This window comes from Hordeum vulgare, chromosome 2H (genome assembly GCF_904849725.1).
Source record: "Hordeum vulgare subsp. vulgare chromosome 2H, MorexV3_pseudomolecules_assembly, whole genome shotgun sequence".
NCBI classification, from domain to species: domain Eukaryota; kingdom Viridiplantae; phylum Streptophyta; class Magnoliopsida; order Poales; family Poaceae; genus Hordeum; species Hordeum vulgare.
In genome coordinates, this window is record NC_058519.1 from 628,113,631 (window position 1) to 628,132,392 (window position 18,762).

General features: G+C 44.4%; 1 protein-coding gene and 1 pseudogene across 1 annotated transcript; one reads left to right on the plus strand and one right to left on the minus strand.

Moving 5' to 3' along the window:
- Positions 1–4,372: 4,372 nt before the first annotated feature.
- Positions 4,373–6,033, minus strand: LOC123428833 (annotated as a pseudogene).
- Positions 6,034–6,271: 238 nt separating this feature from the next.
- LOC123430973 lies at positions 6,272–8,821 on the plus strand. Its single transcript, XM_045114797.1, has 3 exons — positions 6,272–7,356; positions 7,579–7,823; positions 7,912–8,821. Exons 1-3 carry the CDS (start codon positions 6,348–6,350, stop codon positions 8,506–8,508), a joined length of 1,851 nt encoding a protein of 616 aa, XP_044970732.1. The 5' UTR covers positions 6,272–6,347; the 3' UTR covers positions 8,509–8,821.
- Positions 8,822–18,762: the final 9,941 nt, after the last annotated feature.

An 18,762-nucleotide genomic window follows, 5' to 3' on the forward strand; every position in this document is an offset into this window, starting at 1 on the left:
ATACTTAAGAAGGCTTTGATAACCGCACCTATTGTTCAACCACCTGACTGGAACTTGCCCTTGAAATCATGTGCGATGCTAGTGATTATGCTATTGGTGCTGTTTTAGGACAAAGACTTAAGAAGAAGTTGAATGTTATTCACTACGCTAGTAAAACTCTAGACGGTGCCCAAAGAAACTATGCCACTACGGAGAAGGAATTTTTAGCAGTCGTGTTTGCATGTGAAAAGTTCAGATCTTATATAGTTGACTCCAAAGTCACTATTCACTCTGATCATGCTGCTATTAGGTACCTTATGGAGAAGAAGGACGCTAAGCCTAGGCTGATCAGATGGGTTCTCCTGCTACAGGAATTTGATTTGCATGTCGTTGACTGAAAGGATACTGATAACCCTATAGCAGATAACTTGTCCAGGCTAGAGAATGTCCTTGATGACCCACTACCTATTGATGACAGCTTCCCTGATGAGCAGTTAAATGTCATCCGCACTTCACATAGTGCACCGTGGTATGCTGATTACGCAAACTATATCGTAGCCAAATACATACCACCCATTTTCACCTATCAGCAAAAGAAGAAATTCTTCTTTGATTTGAGACACTACTTTTGGGATGATCTTCACCTTAATAAGGAAGGAGTAGATGGTGTTATTAGATGTTGTGTGCCTGAACATGAACAAGGACAGATCTTGCAGAAGTGTCATTCCGAAGCCTACGGAGGACACCATGCTGGAGATAGAACTGCTCATAAGGTATTGCAATCAGGTTTCTATTGGCCCACTCTCTTCAAGGATGCCCGTAAGTTTGTCTTGTCTTGTGACGAATGCCAAAGAATAGGGAACATCAGTAAACGTCAAGAAATGCCTATGAACTATTCACTTGTCATTGAACCATTTGATGTGTGTGGCTTTGATTATATGGTACCCTTCCCGAGTTCCAATGGGTATACTCACATCTTAGTTGTTGTGGATTACGTCACTAAGTGGGTAGAAGCTATCCCCACTAAAAATGCTGATCACCACACCTCTATTAAGATGCTCAAAGAAGTCATTTTCCCAAGATTTGGAGTCCCTAGATATTTGATGACTGATGGCGGTTCACACTTCATTCATGGTGTTTTCCGCAAGATGCTCGCTAAGTATGATGTCAACCATAGAGTTGCATCTCCTTATCATCCTAAGTCTAGTGGTCAAGTGGAGTTGAGCAATAGGGAGATCAAATTGATCCTACAAAAGACTGTCAATAAATCTCGAAAGAATTGGTCTAGCAAACTTGACGATGCACTATGGGCTTATAGGACTGCTTATAAGAATCCCATGGGCATGTTGCCGTATAAAATGGTTTAGGGTAAGGCCTTTCATTTACCTCTTGAGCTGGAACACAAAGCTTATTGGGCAATCAAAGAGCTCAACTTCGATTTCAAACTTGCCGGTGCGAAGCGGTTGTTTGATGTCAGCTCATTAGATGAATGGAGGGCCCAGGCATATGAGAATGCCAAGTTGTTCAAGGAAAAGGTTAAGAGATGGCACGATAAACGAATACAGAAACGAGAATTCAATGTAGGTGATTATGTCCTGCTATACAGTTCTCGCTTAAGATTCTTCGCAGGCAAGCTTCTCTCTAAATGGGAAGGTCCTTACGTTGTCGAGGAAGTATATTGTTCCGGTGCCATCAAAATCAATAACACAGAAGGAAATTTTCCTAGAGTGGTAAATGGGCAAATAATCAAGCATTATATCTCTGGTACTCCCATAAATGTTGAGACCAATATCATCAATATCATAACTCCAGAGGAGTACATAAGGGATGTTTATCAGCATGTTTCAGACCCTAAAAACGAAGAGGTATCTGTTTCGGTAAGTAATTGACTCCGAAACTTTTCCAATAGGAAATTTCCTCTGTTTTGGAATTTTTGGAAAATTAGAAAAATAAAAAGCAGTCAGAAGAGCGCACGAGGCAGCCACAAGCTTGGTAGCCGCCACCTACCCCCCTGGTGGCGGCTAGGGGGCTTGTGAGCACCTCGTGTGCCTCCCGGACTCCGTTTCCTTGCGGAGCACTCCTTCTGGTCCAGAAAAAATCATTATATATTCGCCCGAAGGTTTTGATCTCCGTATCACGCAGTTTTCCTCTGTTTTCGTTTCAAGCCTGTTGTCTGCCGCAGATTTAGGTTAAGATGTCTTCTCAATATTCAAAAGAAGAGATCTATGTGGCCGATGATCGTGCTAACTCTAGGATTAATGGGGACTTGGAACCATATGGCTGGACCACTGACGAGGAAGAGGACTATGATCCCAAGGGGAAGGAACAAACGAGTTCCGACGTAGAGGAGGCTCCTCTACCTCAACCTGGACGCACTCATGTGGAGTTCAAGAAGTCAAGCCTCCCTGACTAAAGGAAGAAGCCTAAGACCTTGTTTATTCCCTCTCGTTTCTTGCAGGATAGTAAGCAAGAACTTTGCCATAGAGTGTTGAAAATTAAGGAGGAAAATGACGATCTGAGGGAGCAGAACTTTTTGCTCAAGTGGAAATTAGACAAGCTCAAGACTGCTTCAACAACACCACCACCATCACCACAAAAGAAAGACAACTAAGCATTGATATGGGCAATCCCCTTGGCTTTTGCCAAGCTTGGGGGAGTTCCCCTGGTATCGTATCACCTTTATATCTTTTGCTTTTACCTTTGTTTTAGTTCTTTCCTTTTCAGTTTTTTATTTCTTCTCTTAGAGGAATAAGTCTTTAGTGTTTAGTTTGAGCCTTTTGCTTTTGTCTCTCCCCCGATGTTTTCGAGCTCGTGAGCTATAAAATAAAGAGTATCTTAGTCAAGGGCTTTGCTTTGTGTCGTGATCAAAAGTATGAAAAGAACGATAGCATGAAAGATCATGAGATGATCTTATGAAAAGTGATAGCTTCACATATGACACGTATGATGATTGAAACTTGTTGAGAATAAATCAACATAGACCTTAGTAATTGTTGCAATTAATAAGAAGTAATAAGGAAAGAGAGGTTCACATATAAATATATCATCTTAGACACTTTTTACAATTGTGAGCACTCACCAAACTATTACATGCTTAGGAGTAGATGTTGGACAAGGAAGACAACATAATGAATTGTATTTGCTTGGTTCCAAACAATGTTATATGATTAGAGATCCCTTAGCATGTGACGATTGCTTCCACCTCATATTAGCCAAAACTCCCGCACCAAGTAGAGATACTACTTGTGCATCCATAAACCTTGATTCCCGTGATGCTTTGGGTAATCTCACAGTTGAGGTTTTCCACTAGGGAATCCGACGAGATCGCGAGCTTCGGATTGAGGATTTCTATGCGGCTTGTGGTAATTTGTGATGGACTAGTTGGAGCACCCCTGCAGGGTTAAATCTTTCGGAAAGCCGTGCCCGCGGTTATGTGGCAACGTGGAAACTTTGTTTAACACCAGTTCTAGATAACTTGAAGTTAACTTAATTAAAACTTGACAACTGTGTGCGTAACCGTGACTGTCTCTTTCGTGAGTACCTTCTCCGATCGAGGACACGGTGGGGTTATGTCTGACGTAGGTAGGTGTTCAGGATCATTCATTTGATCATCAGTAGTTCACGTTCGTTATGCGTAGATCTTCCCCCTCTTTATTCTTGTACTCGTAAGTTAGCCACCAAATATATGCTTAGCCGCTGCTGCAACCTCACCACTTAACCATGCCTCTCCCTTTAAGCTTTGCTAGTCTTGATACCTTTGGAAATGAGATTGCTGAGTCCCCTGTGGCTCACAGATTACTACAACACCAGTTGCAGGTACAGGTAAAGGTTACTTGACGCGAGCGCGTTGATTGTTCATTTGGAGTTGCCTCTTCTTCTTCTTCATCGATCTAGGTTGGGTTCCAGGCCGGCAGCCTGGGATAGCAAGGATGGACGTCGTTCTTCTTTTGTCGTTTATTTTCGTCCGTAGTCGGACCCTGCTCTTACTCTTGTTGATTATGTAATGTACTGATGTGACTCTGATGTAGCTTGTGGCGAGTGTAAGCCAAAATTCTATATATCTCTTCTTTTCAGTACATGTACTTGTAACGATATCCATTCTTGCGACACGACGAGATGCGCTTCTATCCCTGACGAGGCCCTCGTGCCAAATTGAGGATAGGGTCGCATCTTGGGCGTGACAACTGCATACCAATTATACAATAAAAATCGCAACATAGATAATTTGTGAACATGGTGAGTGGTTGCAACTTGCAAGCATATAGGTGCATCAAAGAAAGCTAAACTGTTGCTAGGAAGCTACTGAGCAACAAAAGCAAGCACCACATGAGAAAAACTGGGGATAAAGGAACACGGGGGAAAGTCAATCCAGAGCACTAGACCTAGGCGACACCTACAATGGCGATGCAGTCGATGGGTCGGAACTCCAAGTTATGTTGATATGTGCCTTCTGCGGGGAGAGACATGCCACATTAGTAAGCTGTTGCACTGCAGCTATGCCATCATGGATTTCCACAAGAGCCTTTTTAAGGTCAAATGCAGTCACTCGAGTAGCTGAGTCCAAAGCAGCCCTAACAAGTTGATGAATTTGGCTAGATGCAACACGAACCACTTCTAGATAGTCTGATCATTCCTTACTTATCTCTGCTATGACTCACCTTTTGCTCTTTAATCTCGTTCTTTTTCTGGGTACCAGGTCTGAGGCTTATATTTTTTCTTTGCCCTTGCTTCAGCTGCTCATAGTTGTAATCGACAAGCGCCTTGTGCCGCCGATTTCCCATGAACTTGATTGCTCGGGCTGCTGCACTATTCATCGAGGTTGCTCCATCTTTGCATATGGGACTTGACACCAATTTCTAGCCAGATGCAGCGCCCAACTCCTCTCTTGTGGGGCAAAACGTAACTACCGATATATATCCCCCTTGCTCAAGTTCATGCGCAAAGTAGTGGTTTAGAGAGGTAGAGCTTCTCAAACAATGTCTCCAACAGGAACCTGTCGGAAAGATCGGAACCGCCGAGCATTACATAAGCATGAAAAGATGAATGTGAAGGTCAAGTGTATACTATAATCATGTCACAAATAAAAAGCTCAGTAGTAAAGATTCATTAGACATGCTTTTGAAAATAACAACCAGTGAGACCCATACATGTGCAAGACAAACTGAATCCATAATATTACTGAAATATAAATTCAGAAATAGGCAAATAAAATTTGTTCAGTTCAGTTGACAAAAGCATGAATTAAAATAAATTGTCACTAAGTAAGCTCTTGTTCCTATAACCACTTAATATAAAGAACCCCATACATATTTCGGTAAACGGTAGAGGAGCGTTCAATTTTAATAGGCCATAACCTGTAGCCTAACTGTCTTTCCTTAGCGCTTTCTATCCCCTCTGAACCTTTCTATCAGTTCTACCAGTGCACAAGAGAGCAAACAATCGCAGGCATACATCACCAGTTCTATTGTGAAGTCCCGATTCTGCTCCTCTTGACGATGTGCTGCTGCAGCTTTCTACAGTAGCCGGTGATCATCAGGATGATGTGATGGAAGATAATGCTCCCTGAATTCGCAATTTATCCCTGGTAAAGGAGGCAACATAAAACAAAAGAAGGTGCAAAGAAAAAGACTTTACTCTGAATTTGTACCGCTGCATGCAAGCCACCACGAACATGTGGCACGGCCAGAGTCTCGTCGCTTCTGGCACATCTAGCCTTATCTGAAGTTTCATAACCAAGTTTTGGAGCAATGGCCGGCATAGGATCTCGGCGGGCGCCATCGTGGAGGTCATGGCGGGTTGGGTGGCGCCGAATCGGATAGAGGAGGTGGATGGCGCGCGGATCCGGGAGGAAGGCACCGGATCTGGCCGGTGGAGATCCCGTGGCGCGCTGAGCTCCTGGAGGGAAGGAGAGAAAATGAGATGAGAGAGAGAGAGAGAGAGAGAGGGGAAAGAGAGAAGGCAGGGGAGCGGCGGTGTGACCTGGGAATCGGCGGCGACGTTGCCGGACGCCGGACGACGCGCGAGGGAGGTCGGGGAGGAGGCGCACAGGAGGAGGAGCTCGGGGTCGGGGATAAGGGTTGCAGACATAATATCTAACAATTGCAATGGTTTTTACGCAAAAACGAAACGTTTTTCTAAAGTGTCACTTAAACAGAGACTGCGGGTTGAACATCTAAAACCTCGGGGGCTTTTTTACAAAACTAACACGATCAGCCTGTGCTTCTCGATATACTGGGCCGGGCTGAGTAAGACAATATATCACCACTCCCCCGTTTGCATCCTATCTGAAAACCCTACTCGGTACCTTTGCCCTCCCCTAAACAAAAACTGGTGGCGGCGGCGGCGGCGGCGAGACGACAGACGGTGAGATGGCGACCGCAGGGAATTCAAGTGGTTGTAGTGGCGAGTCCGTGTTAAGCGAGGAGCTCTATCTGGCTGCAATCTCCGTGTATGAGAGTATCCGCTGGATTCAGGTCCAGGAGGACAAGATGGCTGAGATCTCCGCAGTTCGCAATAATTTGCTTGGGTTGAAATCAGATATATTCAAGTTGTTTGAGAAGATCTCCCGTCAGTCAGATTCCGATACCCAGAAGAGGATCTGCGCTATGCAGAACGCCTGTCATGATTTGAAATCGTTGGAAACCCAGAGCAAGATTGGCGACGGCGGTGAGATAGAAATGAGGTGTGAGGAGTCGAAGCCAAGGAGTGCCGCGTCCCTAGAACTCGAGGATCTGCTCCATCGTGCCGCAGTACAAACCCAGATGTGGATAGGCGAAGACGCAGAAAGTGAGGAGCTGCTTGATCTGGTCGCAAGGGAGACACAGGGGAGGATCGTTGGCCAGGCTGACAATCTGTCCTCCCTACCCAAATTTACCAGTGAGATCATGTCGAAATTCAGAGAAGTTGCCGGTGACATTGCTATCGTATTTGAAGCACAACAGAACCGGAAGGAAGCACTAGCAGTGCTGAGCTTCGGCTTCAGGCTACAGTTGCTCTCCAAGCAGATTGATGAGCTGTGGCGTGAGATGTGCAAATTACTGAGAGCTTTCTCCCCAGAAAACAAAGATGTAATGAGAACCATGATTATGTTTACCTGTGAACCATACCTACGCCGTATCTGCGAATTGCAATGGATCTCTGAACGTATCAGTATGCTCCAGCGGATGGACTCAGACTTCGACTCCAAAGTGAAATCCATGATCATAGAGTTGAAATCTGAATCCTTCTTGTCTGCCATGGAGAAGTTGAAGGAGGAGAGCCGCAGGCAAGGCTGTGGAGACCAAAAAGTTTCCATGGAGATGGAGGAGAAGAGATTCACTGCCTACCGACTCTACTGGGAACGTACATGGGGCAACACCAACAGCTTCGAAGCCCAAAGTGAGTCAACATGCATGTATGCTAGTTATCTGGTGGTAGTTAGTTTTCTTTTTGACATACTGCATGTCTCAAGAAAAGCTGGTTTCTTGCAATTTGGAATTTACTCCACTTCAATATGCAACGATATTGATTCTGCTTTATTCTTCTTGAATGGATCGTAAATGGAATCTTGCCACTCTAGTTCATGTTAGATCTCTAACTCATACTTTAACTTGGATGCAGCGATATTGAGCCCCATGCTCTTTACACATTGCACACCAAGCCGCATCCCAGTTGAAGCTGCTGCCGGGAGTACCTTGCAGATCTACTCCGTCAAAATCTCGTTAACAGACAAAATCTTGTTTAGGGACAAAATCAGCTTCCCATTGGAGGTGTACGGAGTGGTCGCGGCCCGAGATGCTGTGGACCGCTGTCGCAACCCTATCTTCCTTCGTAGAAGGAATTTCTGCCAAATCCTCACAGAACAAGTATGAATACTATTTCCTTTCTCTTAGTATTTTGTTTGTTGCTTGTAATCCCTTGTTGATTAGCCAATGGCAATGGTGATGCTCATAGGATCCTTTCTTGCGATTGACTGGCCCGGTCCGTGCAATTGTGTCGATCGAGACTGTTTACATCGAAATCCAACTAAGAGTAAAGGGCGTAACAAAATCTGAAGATAGAGCATTGATCAGTGCATTCTACTTTTACAATGGTGACAGTTCCCCGCAGGTAGCCAAAAATAGCTTTTGCACAGTGGAGTTATGCAATGAGCAACTTAAACAGTCGGTCCAGGCCACTATCCTGAGTGTGCATGTTACAGCTGAAGCTGGATCATTGCCTTTTCCACATGGTGGGCGAGTTGTTTGCTCTTCACTACCTCAGGATGTTGATAAAGATATTGCTGGGCAAGTTGTAATTCTTGATTTAGAAGGTGGAATGGCTAAAGCTGGTTACCTTGACCTGTCAAGGCATGTAGTTTCTGTGGAATTGGATGGACAGTTGAAAGTTCTCATGGAGGCCTATACGCCATCGCAGTCTGTTGAAAGTACTCATGCTCTCTTCATCACACCTCAAAAATGGAACATAAGTAAACATAAGTGCAACTTTGGTAGCTATCAAGTGGGGATTACTATAGCTTGGTCCTTGATAACCTCGAAGACACTATCCTGATGAATAGGAACAAGGACGTTTGGGCAGTGTGTAAGCTTGTTCAAGATGATAATGGCTATCTTGCTACTGGACATGTCCATCTTTTGAAGACTGTCTTTGCTGCCGTTTCGTGATGTATTGTGCTATTAGGCATTGGAAGCTATGAACATTTTAATTATAGTCATTCTATGTGAACCTTTATTATGTGGAATATGTGAGCTATCGTTAATAGGTTATGCTGTGCTTGATAGTTGATCATGTTAACCAGGATGTCTTAAATGATTACCTGAACTATTATTATTTACCAACCAAAATTAGATTGGTATTGCCTGCACGTTCCAGCTCTCAAGTTATTATTGATTGAACTTGTATTGAATGGGGTGCTGTTACTAGTGATGAACAATGTTGTTAGTTAATTTTTTATTATATTGACTAGTTGGAGGTACTACTGAACTTAAGTGAAAAAGGTTCCTTTTGGTGAGTGAATCTTTGCTGGTCCAAGTGTGTTGCAAATATCAGAGGGATCTTAAGATTTGTTTATGTTGTTTGCTGCCCTCATTCTATCCACCTAATTATGCGTGTTTTGTTTCCCCTGTTTTCTTGATGGGTAGCATGTTCTCCAGCAGTATAAGTTTTAGCCGTGGTCTGAACAGTTAATGGGAAGCAGTTGGTCTCCCCTGGCATTAGGAAGACTGCTAGTTAGTGGGATTGTTGCTGGTTATTTTGCATAAGACTAGATCCAGGCTCATTATAACCGAATATATGTATATTTTTCATTTGAAGTGGACCTTGATAGAGCGTTTGTAACTTCTATACCTCGACAGAGTATAGACTTTTACCTTTCTACACTGTTAAATGTCCAGCATTGAATAGGTAGGACCCTGAATATTTGATGTATGTATGTATGTACTCCCTTTGTCCGAAGAAGGATGTCGTCAGTGACATTTTGCCAAAAAAACCCTCCACTTTCATCTGACAAACTATGCAGCCCATCGTGCACCGCCTCCTCGCCTGGTTTTCTGCGAAGCCTGCAACTTGCCGGCTCCGGTGGCGGCACCCATGTCCTGGATGGGGTTGGCGCTTGACTTGGAGGCATTGAGACGACATGGGGCGTGTGCTCCTCGTCCTCGAGCTCCTCATGCACCAGCTCCTCCTCCAGGTACCGAGCGTCTGCTATGGAAATCAATGGCATTGGGAAGACGACCACGACGGCTGCTGCGGATGTCGACCCCGACGAGGGCGTCTCCTCCTACATCCCAGGCTCCTCCTCGTGCCCAAGTTCCCAAATGCTCTGAAAATCTACAGGTCCTCCTCATCCTGCCCAAATCTGAAATCTTGATCTTTTTGGTCTGATTAGTGTATGGTCTGACTAGTGTATTTGTCTCTGAAATTTTGATGCATGGACTACTGTAAGTCTGCAGTTTGATAGCTGGGGAACTATATGGATTGTGTATGTTCCAACCTGATGATTTATCATTCTCAAATTTTTGAGATGAACCTGTAAATGCCATGCTCATTTTTTTGGTAAAAGCCGTGGATGTCATGCTCATTTTTTCTTGGTAAAAGTCGTGAATGCCATGCTCAATTTGTTTTGGTAAAACCTGTGTATGTCATCTCGTCGACTGAAATTTTCATCTTATTTCATGCTCCATCAGTACAGTCAGGCCCTTCCTTAGCTACAATGAAATCTGAAATTTTGACAAAAATCATGGCCATATTCTTCAATGCGATTTTTTCATCTAATATGCATAGAAATCAGTACAACCTTTGAGAATTTTCAGCAACATTGCATATGATCAGTACAGCCATACAAAAATCATGTTTTTTTTCTGCTAGCTTGCAGAGGGCTTCATAGCCGGAGGAGCTACCGGCTTGGTGGTGGAGATGACCGTCTACCCCATCGACACCATCAAGACCAGGATTCAGGTGAACCACTTCTGCTACTGTGCAGCAGTGCCATTTTGTTTTGTTTGAAGGCATGCAGTTCAGGTTTTGATTTTGCTTGCTTGTAGTACTGGCCAGGCAATTAGTAAGACCGAATGCCCAACAATTACTTGCTCAAGGATGCCATTGTCTGACAGCCTGTAATACCTGTACTGGAGGCCATGTCTGAACCTTACACTTATCTAATTTCCCTATATGGAAAGCCACAAAATGCAAGCTTCCATAATTCGCTTGAATTGTCAAAATTTGCAGGGCTAATTATTTTATTATGCCTCTGCTGATCATTTCAATCTGAAGTTTGTATCTGATGGATGTTGGAAAGAAAGCAGCAAACTGAATTTTAACTTTGCAAATTAACTGAATTTGTAAGTTTGCAGGTCTGGTCATTTCAATCTTGTTAACTGAACTTGAAAATGTTAACTGAATTTTGCAATGCAAACTAAACTTATTAAATGAAGGTGATGACAGTTTCAAGGGCACAGAACATGTTAATTTTCCCGAGGGAGTATCTCCTGCAATGCACACGTCTATTTTCTATCTAAGGTGCGAAAGATTCATGTTCATACACTGATCAACTCGAAATTCTACTCTTGTCTTCCGCTCATGTTCATACACGTTATTTATTGATCAATCTCCTAACTGAAGGCCCTCTAATTCGCCAATGACTATATTGATCGATTCCAAAATCTTATGATTGTTTCCAATATTACAGTGCTGAAATTCAGTTGAAAATAATGATTGTTCCCAGAAATTGACTGACTGAGTGTTCGATTGTTTTTAAAAATGGCATTTTCATAGCCATTCCGAGATATATTACACGCACCATCACTTTCATATTGCTTATAGAGTCATTTTATTTTAGATATCGAGTTATAATCTTTGAGTTGTAAGTAAATAAAACTGTGATGATTTGCGTTATTGGAGCATTGTCCCGTGTGAAAAAAGGATGATAGAAGTTATGATTCCCTCACAAGTTGGGATGAGTCTCCGGACTTTCCAAAAAATAAAAGAGGCCAGCGAAGTCCATAAAAAAAAGAGGCCAAAGAAGCCCATAAAAAAATAAAAAAAATGAGAGTAAGATAGAAGGGACAATGCTACTATCTGTCCACACTTTTGCTTCAAAGTAGCACCATGTTCTTCATAAAGAGTCTCCTATTTTGTCACTTTCATATAACTAGTGGAATTACATCTTTTGCACAACCACTTAGTTTCCTTTTTGAGCTTTCATACCCTTCTCTAGTGCATTTGTTGCATGGTAATCCCTACTCACTCACATTGATATCTATTGATGGGAATCTTCATAGCCCGTTGATATGCCTAGTTGATGTGAGACTATCTTCTTCTTTTTTTGCAACCTCCACCATACTCTATTCCACCTATAGTACTATATCCATGGCTCATGCTCATGTATTGCGTGAGAGTTGAAAATGTTTAAGAACATAAAAAGTGTGAAACAATTGCTTGATTTTCATCGGGGTTGCGCATGACTTAGATACTTTGTGTGGTGAAGATGGAACATAGCCAGACCATATGATTAGTATGCTTGAAGTATTATTGTTTTTATGCCAATATTAGACTTTTGTTTTGAATCTTATGGATCTAAATATTCATGCCACAATAGAGAATGTTATATGGATAAATATGTTAGGTAGCATTTCACATCAAAAATCTTGTTTTTATCATTTACCTATTCGAGAACGAGCAGGAATTAAGCTTGGGGATGCTGATACGTCTCCAAAGTATCTATAATTTTTTATTGTTCCATGCTATTATATTATCTGCTTTGGATGTTTTATATGCATTTATATATTGTTTTATATTATTTTTTGGACTAACTTATTAATCTAGAGCCTAGTGCCATTTTCTGTTTTTTTTCATGTTTTTGAGTATTGCAAATAAGGAATATTAAACGGAGTCCAAACGGAATAAAATCTCCGGAATGATTTTTCTTGGACCAGAAGAAACCCAGAAGACTTGGAGTACGGGGCAGGACACCTGCCGGGAGGTCACAAGCCTCCAAGGCGTGCCCTAGGGGGTGGTCGCGCCCCTGGCTTGTGGGCCTCCTGCAGGCCTCCTGACCCTATTCTTTGGCCTATAAATTCTCAAATATTCCCCCATCGCTAAAAAGAGCCACGGAAATATTTTTCCACAGCTGGGAGTCTTTGTTTCCGTGAGATCCAATCTGGGAGCCTTTTCTGGTAATCTGCCAAAGAGGGAATTGATCACGGAGGGCATCTACATCAACTTCATTGCCACTCCGATGATGCTTGAGTAGTTCACCATAGACCTACGGGTCCATAGCTAGTAGGTAGATGGATTCTTCTCTCTCTTTGATCTTCAATACCATGTTCGTCATGATCTTTATGGAGATCTATTTGATGTAATACTCTTTTACGGTGTGTTTGTTGGGATCCGATGAATTATGAGTTTATGTTCAGATTATCTATGAATATTATTTGAATCTCTTTTGAATTCTTATATGCATGATTTCAAGTTATTGGTTTGGTTTGGCCAACTAGATTGATAATTATTGCAATGGGAGAAGTGCTTAGTTTTGGGTTCAATCTTGCGGTGTCCTCACCCAGTGACAAAGTAGGGGTAGCGAGGCACGTATTGTATTGTTGCCACTGAGGATAAAAAGATGGGGTTTTCATCATATGGCTTGAGTTTATCCCTCTACATCATGTCATCTTACTTAATGCGTTACTCTGTTTTTCAAGAACTTAATACTCTAGATGCAATCTTGAGTCGGTCGATGTGTGAGTAATAGTTGTAGATGCATAATCGTTTTGGTCTACTTGACACGGACGTGATGCCTATATGCATAATCATTGTCTTAGGTATCTTCATAATTATTCGCTTTTCTATATCAATTGCCCAACAGTATTTTGTTTACCCACCATATTATTCCTTTATGAGAGAAGACTCTAGTGAAACCTATGGCCCCCGGGTCTATTTTCCATATTATACTTTCAGATCTATAAACCAAAAATACCAAAAATACCTTGATGCAATTTATTTACTATTGTTTCCACAATCTTTTATATCTATCTCTATCAGATCTCATCCTTGCAAATAACTCTGAAGGGATTGACAGCCCATTTTTAGCGTTGGGTGCAAGAGTTTGATTATTTGTGTAGGTACTACGATTGGGGCCTTGCTTGTTCCTCCTATTGGATTGATACCTTAGTTCTCACCAAACCGAGGGAAATACTCATCTACTTCGCCGCATCACCCTTTCTATTCAAGGGAAAACCAACACAAGCTTAAGAGGTAGCAGACAGTAGTGGTTCACGCGCTCTTGGCAAAGGTCGTCGAGGAACTCGGAGTGGCGGTGACCAAAATATAACAACACCAACAAGGTCTCGATTCAACAAGTATCTTCGGGCGACATTGTGACAGCCCCAATGCATTCCCTTCCCCCTCTTGTAATTTCTTCCCTTGTATGGCAACCTTGTTATGATGATTGAGCGGTTTGAGCTCAATGGTGTCTTCATTTTATGTTGCATCATGCCATCATGCATAACATCTTTTATCTTTGGGAAACGCTTCCTAGCAGGCATCTAATAGCATACGTTTATCATACTGGTCCCACACCGTCGATGCTTCTTTCATCTAATGGACGAGATTGCTTCCGAAATCGTTTCATTAGTTTCCAAAACAGCCCGATTTTCCACCCATAACTACTCCCGCATTAACCTCACCTGCCAAACCCATCCCATACGCCCTTAGCTAAAAAAAACATGCACCCCCGTCCTCATCACCTGCTCCACTGCTCCGGACCTCGCCAATCTCATCGCGGCCTGGTTCTCGCCGCCATGAACCGGCCTCCCTTTTTCCCGTGAGACTCACCACGCAGGTGCGCCGTCCCATCCAGTTGTTGCAGCCGGCAGTAGCCACGATGCGCATGACGAGCGAACTCACAGTCTATGGTCGTCCCGGTCATCTACACTCTATTCGGACCCCCGGCGTCTAGGCCACCGGGGCGGAACCTTGCTGGAGTCCATCACGCGAACGAATCCATCACGTGAGGAACCTTGCTAGAGTCGCCCCTACCTCCTCTGCATGTAGCATCTGTTGGGTAACGTAGCATAAATTCAAAAAATTTCCTACGCATATTCCGATCTTCCTATGGAGAGACCAGCAACGAGAGAGGGGTAAGAGCATCTTCATACATTTGAAGATCGCTAAGCGGAAGCGTTACTAGAACGCGGTTAATGGAGTCGTACTCGCGGCGATTCAGATCGCGGTGTGATTCCGATCTAGTGCCGAATCACGGCACCTCCGCGTTCAACACACGTGCAGCCCGGTGACGTCTCCCGCACCTTGATCCAGCAAGGAGGAGGGAGAGGTTGGGGAAGAACTCCAGCAGCACGACGACCTGGTGTCGATGGAGAGACGAGGTCTCCCAGCAGGGCTTCACCAAGCACCGACAAAGAGGAGGAGAAAGAAGGGCAGGGTTGCGCTGAGGGAGAGGGAAAAGTGTGCATCCCCCAATGGCCAAAAGTGCCCACTATATATAGGGGGAGGGAGGGGATGCGCCCCCTTGAGGGTTTCCCTCTCCTGGAGGGGGCGGCAGCCCTAGATGGGGCTAGGTGCAGCGGCCAAGGGGGGAAGGAGGGGTGCCGCACCCCTCTGGTGGGCCTTAGGCCCACCTGCGCTAGGGTTCCCCCCTCTCCCCTCTTCCCGCGCCATGGGCTGAGTGAGGGGGCGCACCAGCCCACCTAGGGGCTGGTTCCCTCCCCCACTTGGCCCATCTAGCCTCCCGGGGTCGTTGCCCCCTTTCGGTGGACCCCCGGGGCCACCTCCGGTGGTCCCGGTACATTACCGGTGATGCCCGAAACACTTCTGGTGTCCGAAACCATCCGTCATATATGTCAATCTTTACCTTCGGACCATTCTGGAGCTCCTCGTGACGTCCGGGATCTCATCCGGGACTCCGAACAACTTTCGATAACCTCGTATAATAATTCCCTATAACCCTAGCGTCATCGAACCTTAAGTGTGTAGAGCCTGCGGGTTCGGGAGATAGGCAGACATGACCGAGACACCTCTCCGGCCAATAACCATCAGCGGGGTCTAGATATCCATGGTGGCTCCCACTTGCTCCACGATGATCTCATCGGATGAACCACGATGTCAAGGATTCAATCAATCCCGTATACAATTCCCTTTGTCTGTCGGTATAGAACTTGCCCGAGATTCGATCGTTGGTATACCTATACCTTGTTCAATCTCGTTACCGGTAAGTCTCTTTACTCGTTCCGTAGCACGTCATCGTGTGACTAACTCCTTAGTCACATTGAGCTCATGATGATGTTCCACCGAGTGGGCCCAGAGATACCTCTCCGTCACACGGAGTGACAAATCCCGATCTTGATTCGTACCAACCCAACAGACACTTTTGGAGATACCCGTAGTGCACCTTTATAGTCACCCAGTTACGTTGTGACGTTTGATACACCCAAAGCACTCCTACGGTATCCGGGAGTTGCACAATCTCACGGTCGAAGGAAAAGATACTTGACATTGGAAAAGCTTTAGCATACAAACAATACGATCTAGTGCTACGCTTAGGATTGGGTCTTGTCCATCACATCATTCTCCCAATGATGTGATCCCGTTATCAATGACATCTAATGCCCATGATCAGGAAACCATGATCATCTATTGACTAACGAGCTAGCCAACTAGAGGCTTGCTAGGGATACATTGTGATCTATTTATTCACACATGTATTACTGTTTCCTGTTAATACAATTATAGCATGAACAATAGACGATTATCATGAACAAGGAAATATGATAATAACCATTTTATTATTGCCTCTAGGGCATATTTCCAACAACATCCTCATCTGACTTAGGTAATTCTGCGAAATTTTCATATAGCTCTCTCTGATTTCTAACATATATGTATGTCACGAGTGTCATTTGATGATTTTTGTCTACCTCCATTGTGTTTTTTCAACCGATTCATTATTTTGCCCACGCCATTGCGTATTATATGACTTAATCATAGTAATATCTCCGAATTTGGTATGTACATGACATACATGTGCTTCCTAATTTTGGCTGTAATACGAGTGAGAAGTGAGAAGATCTTTGTTGTGTTTCCCCCCTCTTTGTTGTCTATGCTTCAAGGTTGAAGGGAGCACACATTGTTGGCCGCGCGAGAATCCACCATGCCATCCTTATCATGACTATCCTTGTTATATAGAAAGTATATTGAGATTGCATGTAATGCCCCAGATGTAATCCTTGCCATATTTGAACCTTTCCCATTTTGGAAAACCATGTTGTGGTTGTTATGAGTCATCATTTCATGTGGATCATCTCTTGTCATCATCTTTGCATCATGGCATCATTCTTTTCTTTTGCATTTTCCATTCTTGTTGGTGTTGCTAGCTATGCTTGTGGTGGTGTGTGATGATGTGGGGGCTACCAAACTATGCTTGCAAACACATTGCTTTCATTCCATGTCAAAACCTTCTCCCCCTTTCTATTTATTTAACTTGTGTGACAAGCTTTGTGTGAACCTGTTTTAAAAATGTTATATTTTCTTAGAATCAACTTGTGTTTGAGTGGGGTGTTGTCTTGAGGTTTTTAATCTTTAAATTAATTGGAGTTTCAATAAAACAACATATAAAATCCCTGTTTTGGATATAATTTAGTTGCTCCAAAAATAAGATTTGTATTTTATTTGAATAGGGCATAATTCCCTCATGCCCCAGGTGTTCTTATTTTTATTTTTAAGAGCCTGTGATACTCTGGGTATTTTTGCTTTGTTTGGTTTATTGGAAAATAGGAAAAACCTTTTTATTTTCTTCTCTGTGTTATCAGGCGCCCACGTGGGCTGGCTCCCTATTTTCTTTCCTGGGACGCCTCACCTCCCTCCTCTCGCACGCGGCCCGTAGCTCTCTCCTTCTTCCTCCTCGCTGTCGTCACCACTGTACGACTCCTCCACCACCACCGACCCCTTTCCCTCTCTGATCCAGCGGCTCCAAGCGCGTGCCTCGAGGCTTTTAAGCAGTCCGACGCCCTCTCCAACCCTAGCCCATTCCATTTTATCCCTCCTCTCTCCCTCGCGCCATCAGGGGAGACCCTTCGACGCCGACGCCATGGATGGGCTCCGGTGAGCCTGGTAGAAAGCAGCAGATCGGCCTCCTCTTCCTCTTCGTCATCGCCAGGAGCACGTGGTGGCCGTGGAAGCTCTGTTCCCGTAGCAACCGGACGACGAGAACTCCTTCCACGACGTCCACGACGACGGCTTGTTCCTCTCCTTCCAGCAAGCTCCTGTGCTCCGACTCGTCGCCCTCCCTCCTCTCCTGCGTCTGATCGTCGCCTAGACCCTAGGTGAGCCGCGCACCATTCTCCCCCGCTCCCCCTCTCTGTCAGCGCATGTAGCTAGTTGAGGCGATGCCCTGCCGGAGTCGCACCATAGGTGCGCGAGCAGTAGAAGCAGCGGCAGCTCCTCGCAGTAGTAGCACTGCCAAGCGGCAGTTTTTCCCGCGCTAGCTTCGGGGATGGAACCCCCGTCCTCCCTGCATCCCTTGCCGAAGATCATTCCCACCGTTGGTGGCCCGTGTGCTCGCCGGCGGCCACCTCTGCTTCGGTCAACGGAGTAGCAGGTAGCACCAAGGGGCCTGCTCAAAAGAGCAAGTAACCCCTCTCTGTCAAGTGTCCGACCGTAGTCCTACTGGTTTAGAGTGTGAGCTCGTTCCCATCGGGGAGGTATGGGGTTCGAGACCCAGCGCCCCCTTTTAATCTGGGTTTTTTTCTTTTCTGTCGATGTGTGGCAGAGGAGACATAAGAAGGTTTACCCCTCTGATAGTGCAGCTACACCACGGCAGCCCAGTGGTGTACATGTGAGTAGAGGTGTAGGAGGTAGTGGGTTCGAAACCCAGGGGCTCTGCTTTTTTAATTTATTTTTCTTTTTCTTCTCTTTTGCTGCATTTTGCTTATTTGTTTCTTTTAACAAAACCAGGGGGTGTTTTATTTCTTTTAAGTCCTAGAGTGCATGTGTGAGCACATGAGTGCATGTGTGTGTGCATGATAGTGTGTATGTGTGTGTGCATGATAGTGTGTATGTGTGTGTGTGCATGATAGTGTGTATGTGTGCACACATGTGTGTGTGTGTGCGTGTGTGCATGGGGGTGCACATACACATGTGCAAGAGGGCCTAGCCCTCATGTTGCACCTATTCTTGTAGTGTGTGTGTGTGTGTGTGTGTGAGCACATGTATGTGTATGTGTGTGCTCATGCATGGGTGTGAGTGTGTATGTGTGCATATGCACTTGTGATGAGGGCCTAACCCCTCATGTTTGCCACT

Excerpts from the sequence above, each read along its gene's own strand:
- LOC123430973 (XM_045114797.1), top strand. The coding sequence starts at position 6,348 with ATGGCGACCGCAGGGAATTCAAGTGGTTGTAGTGGCGAGTCCGTGTTA. Across the intron at positions 7,357-7,578 it reads CAACAGCTTCGAAGCCCAAA|CGATATTGAGCCCCATGCTC; the intron begins GTGAGTCAACAT and ends ACTTGGATGCAG. Across the intron at positions 7,824-7,911 it reads GCCAAATCCTCACAGAACAA|GATCCTTTCTTGCGATTGAC; the intron begins GTATGAATACTA and ends TGATGCTCATAG.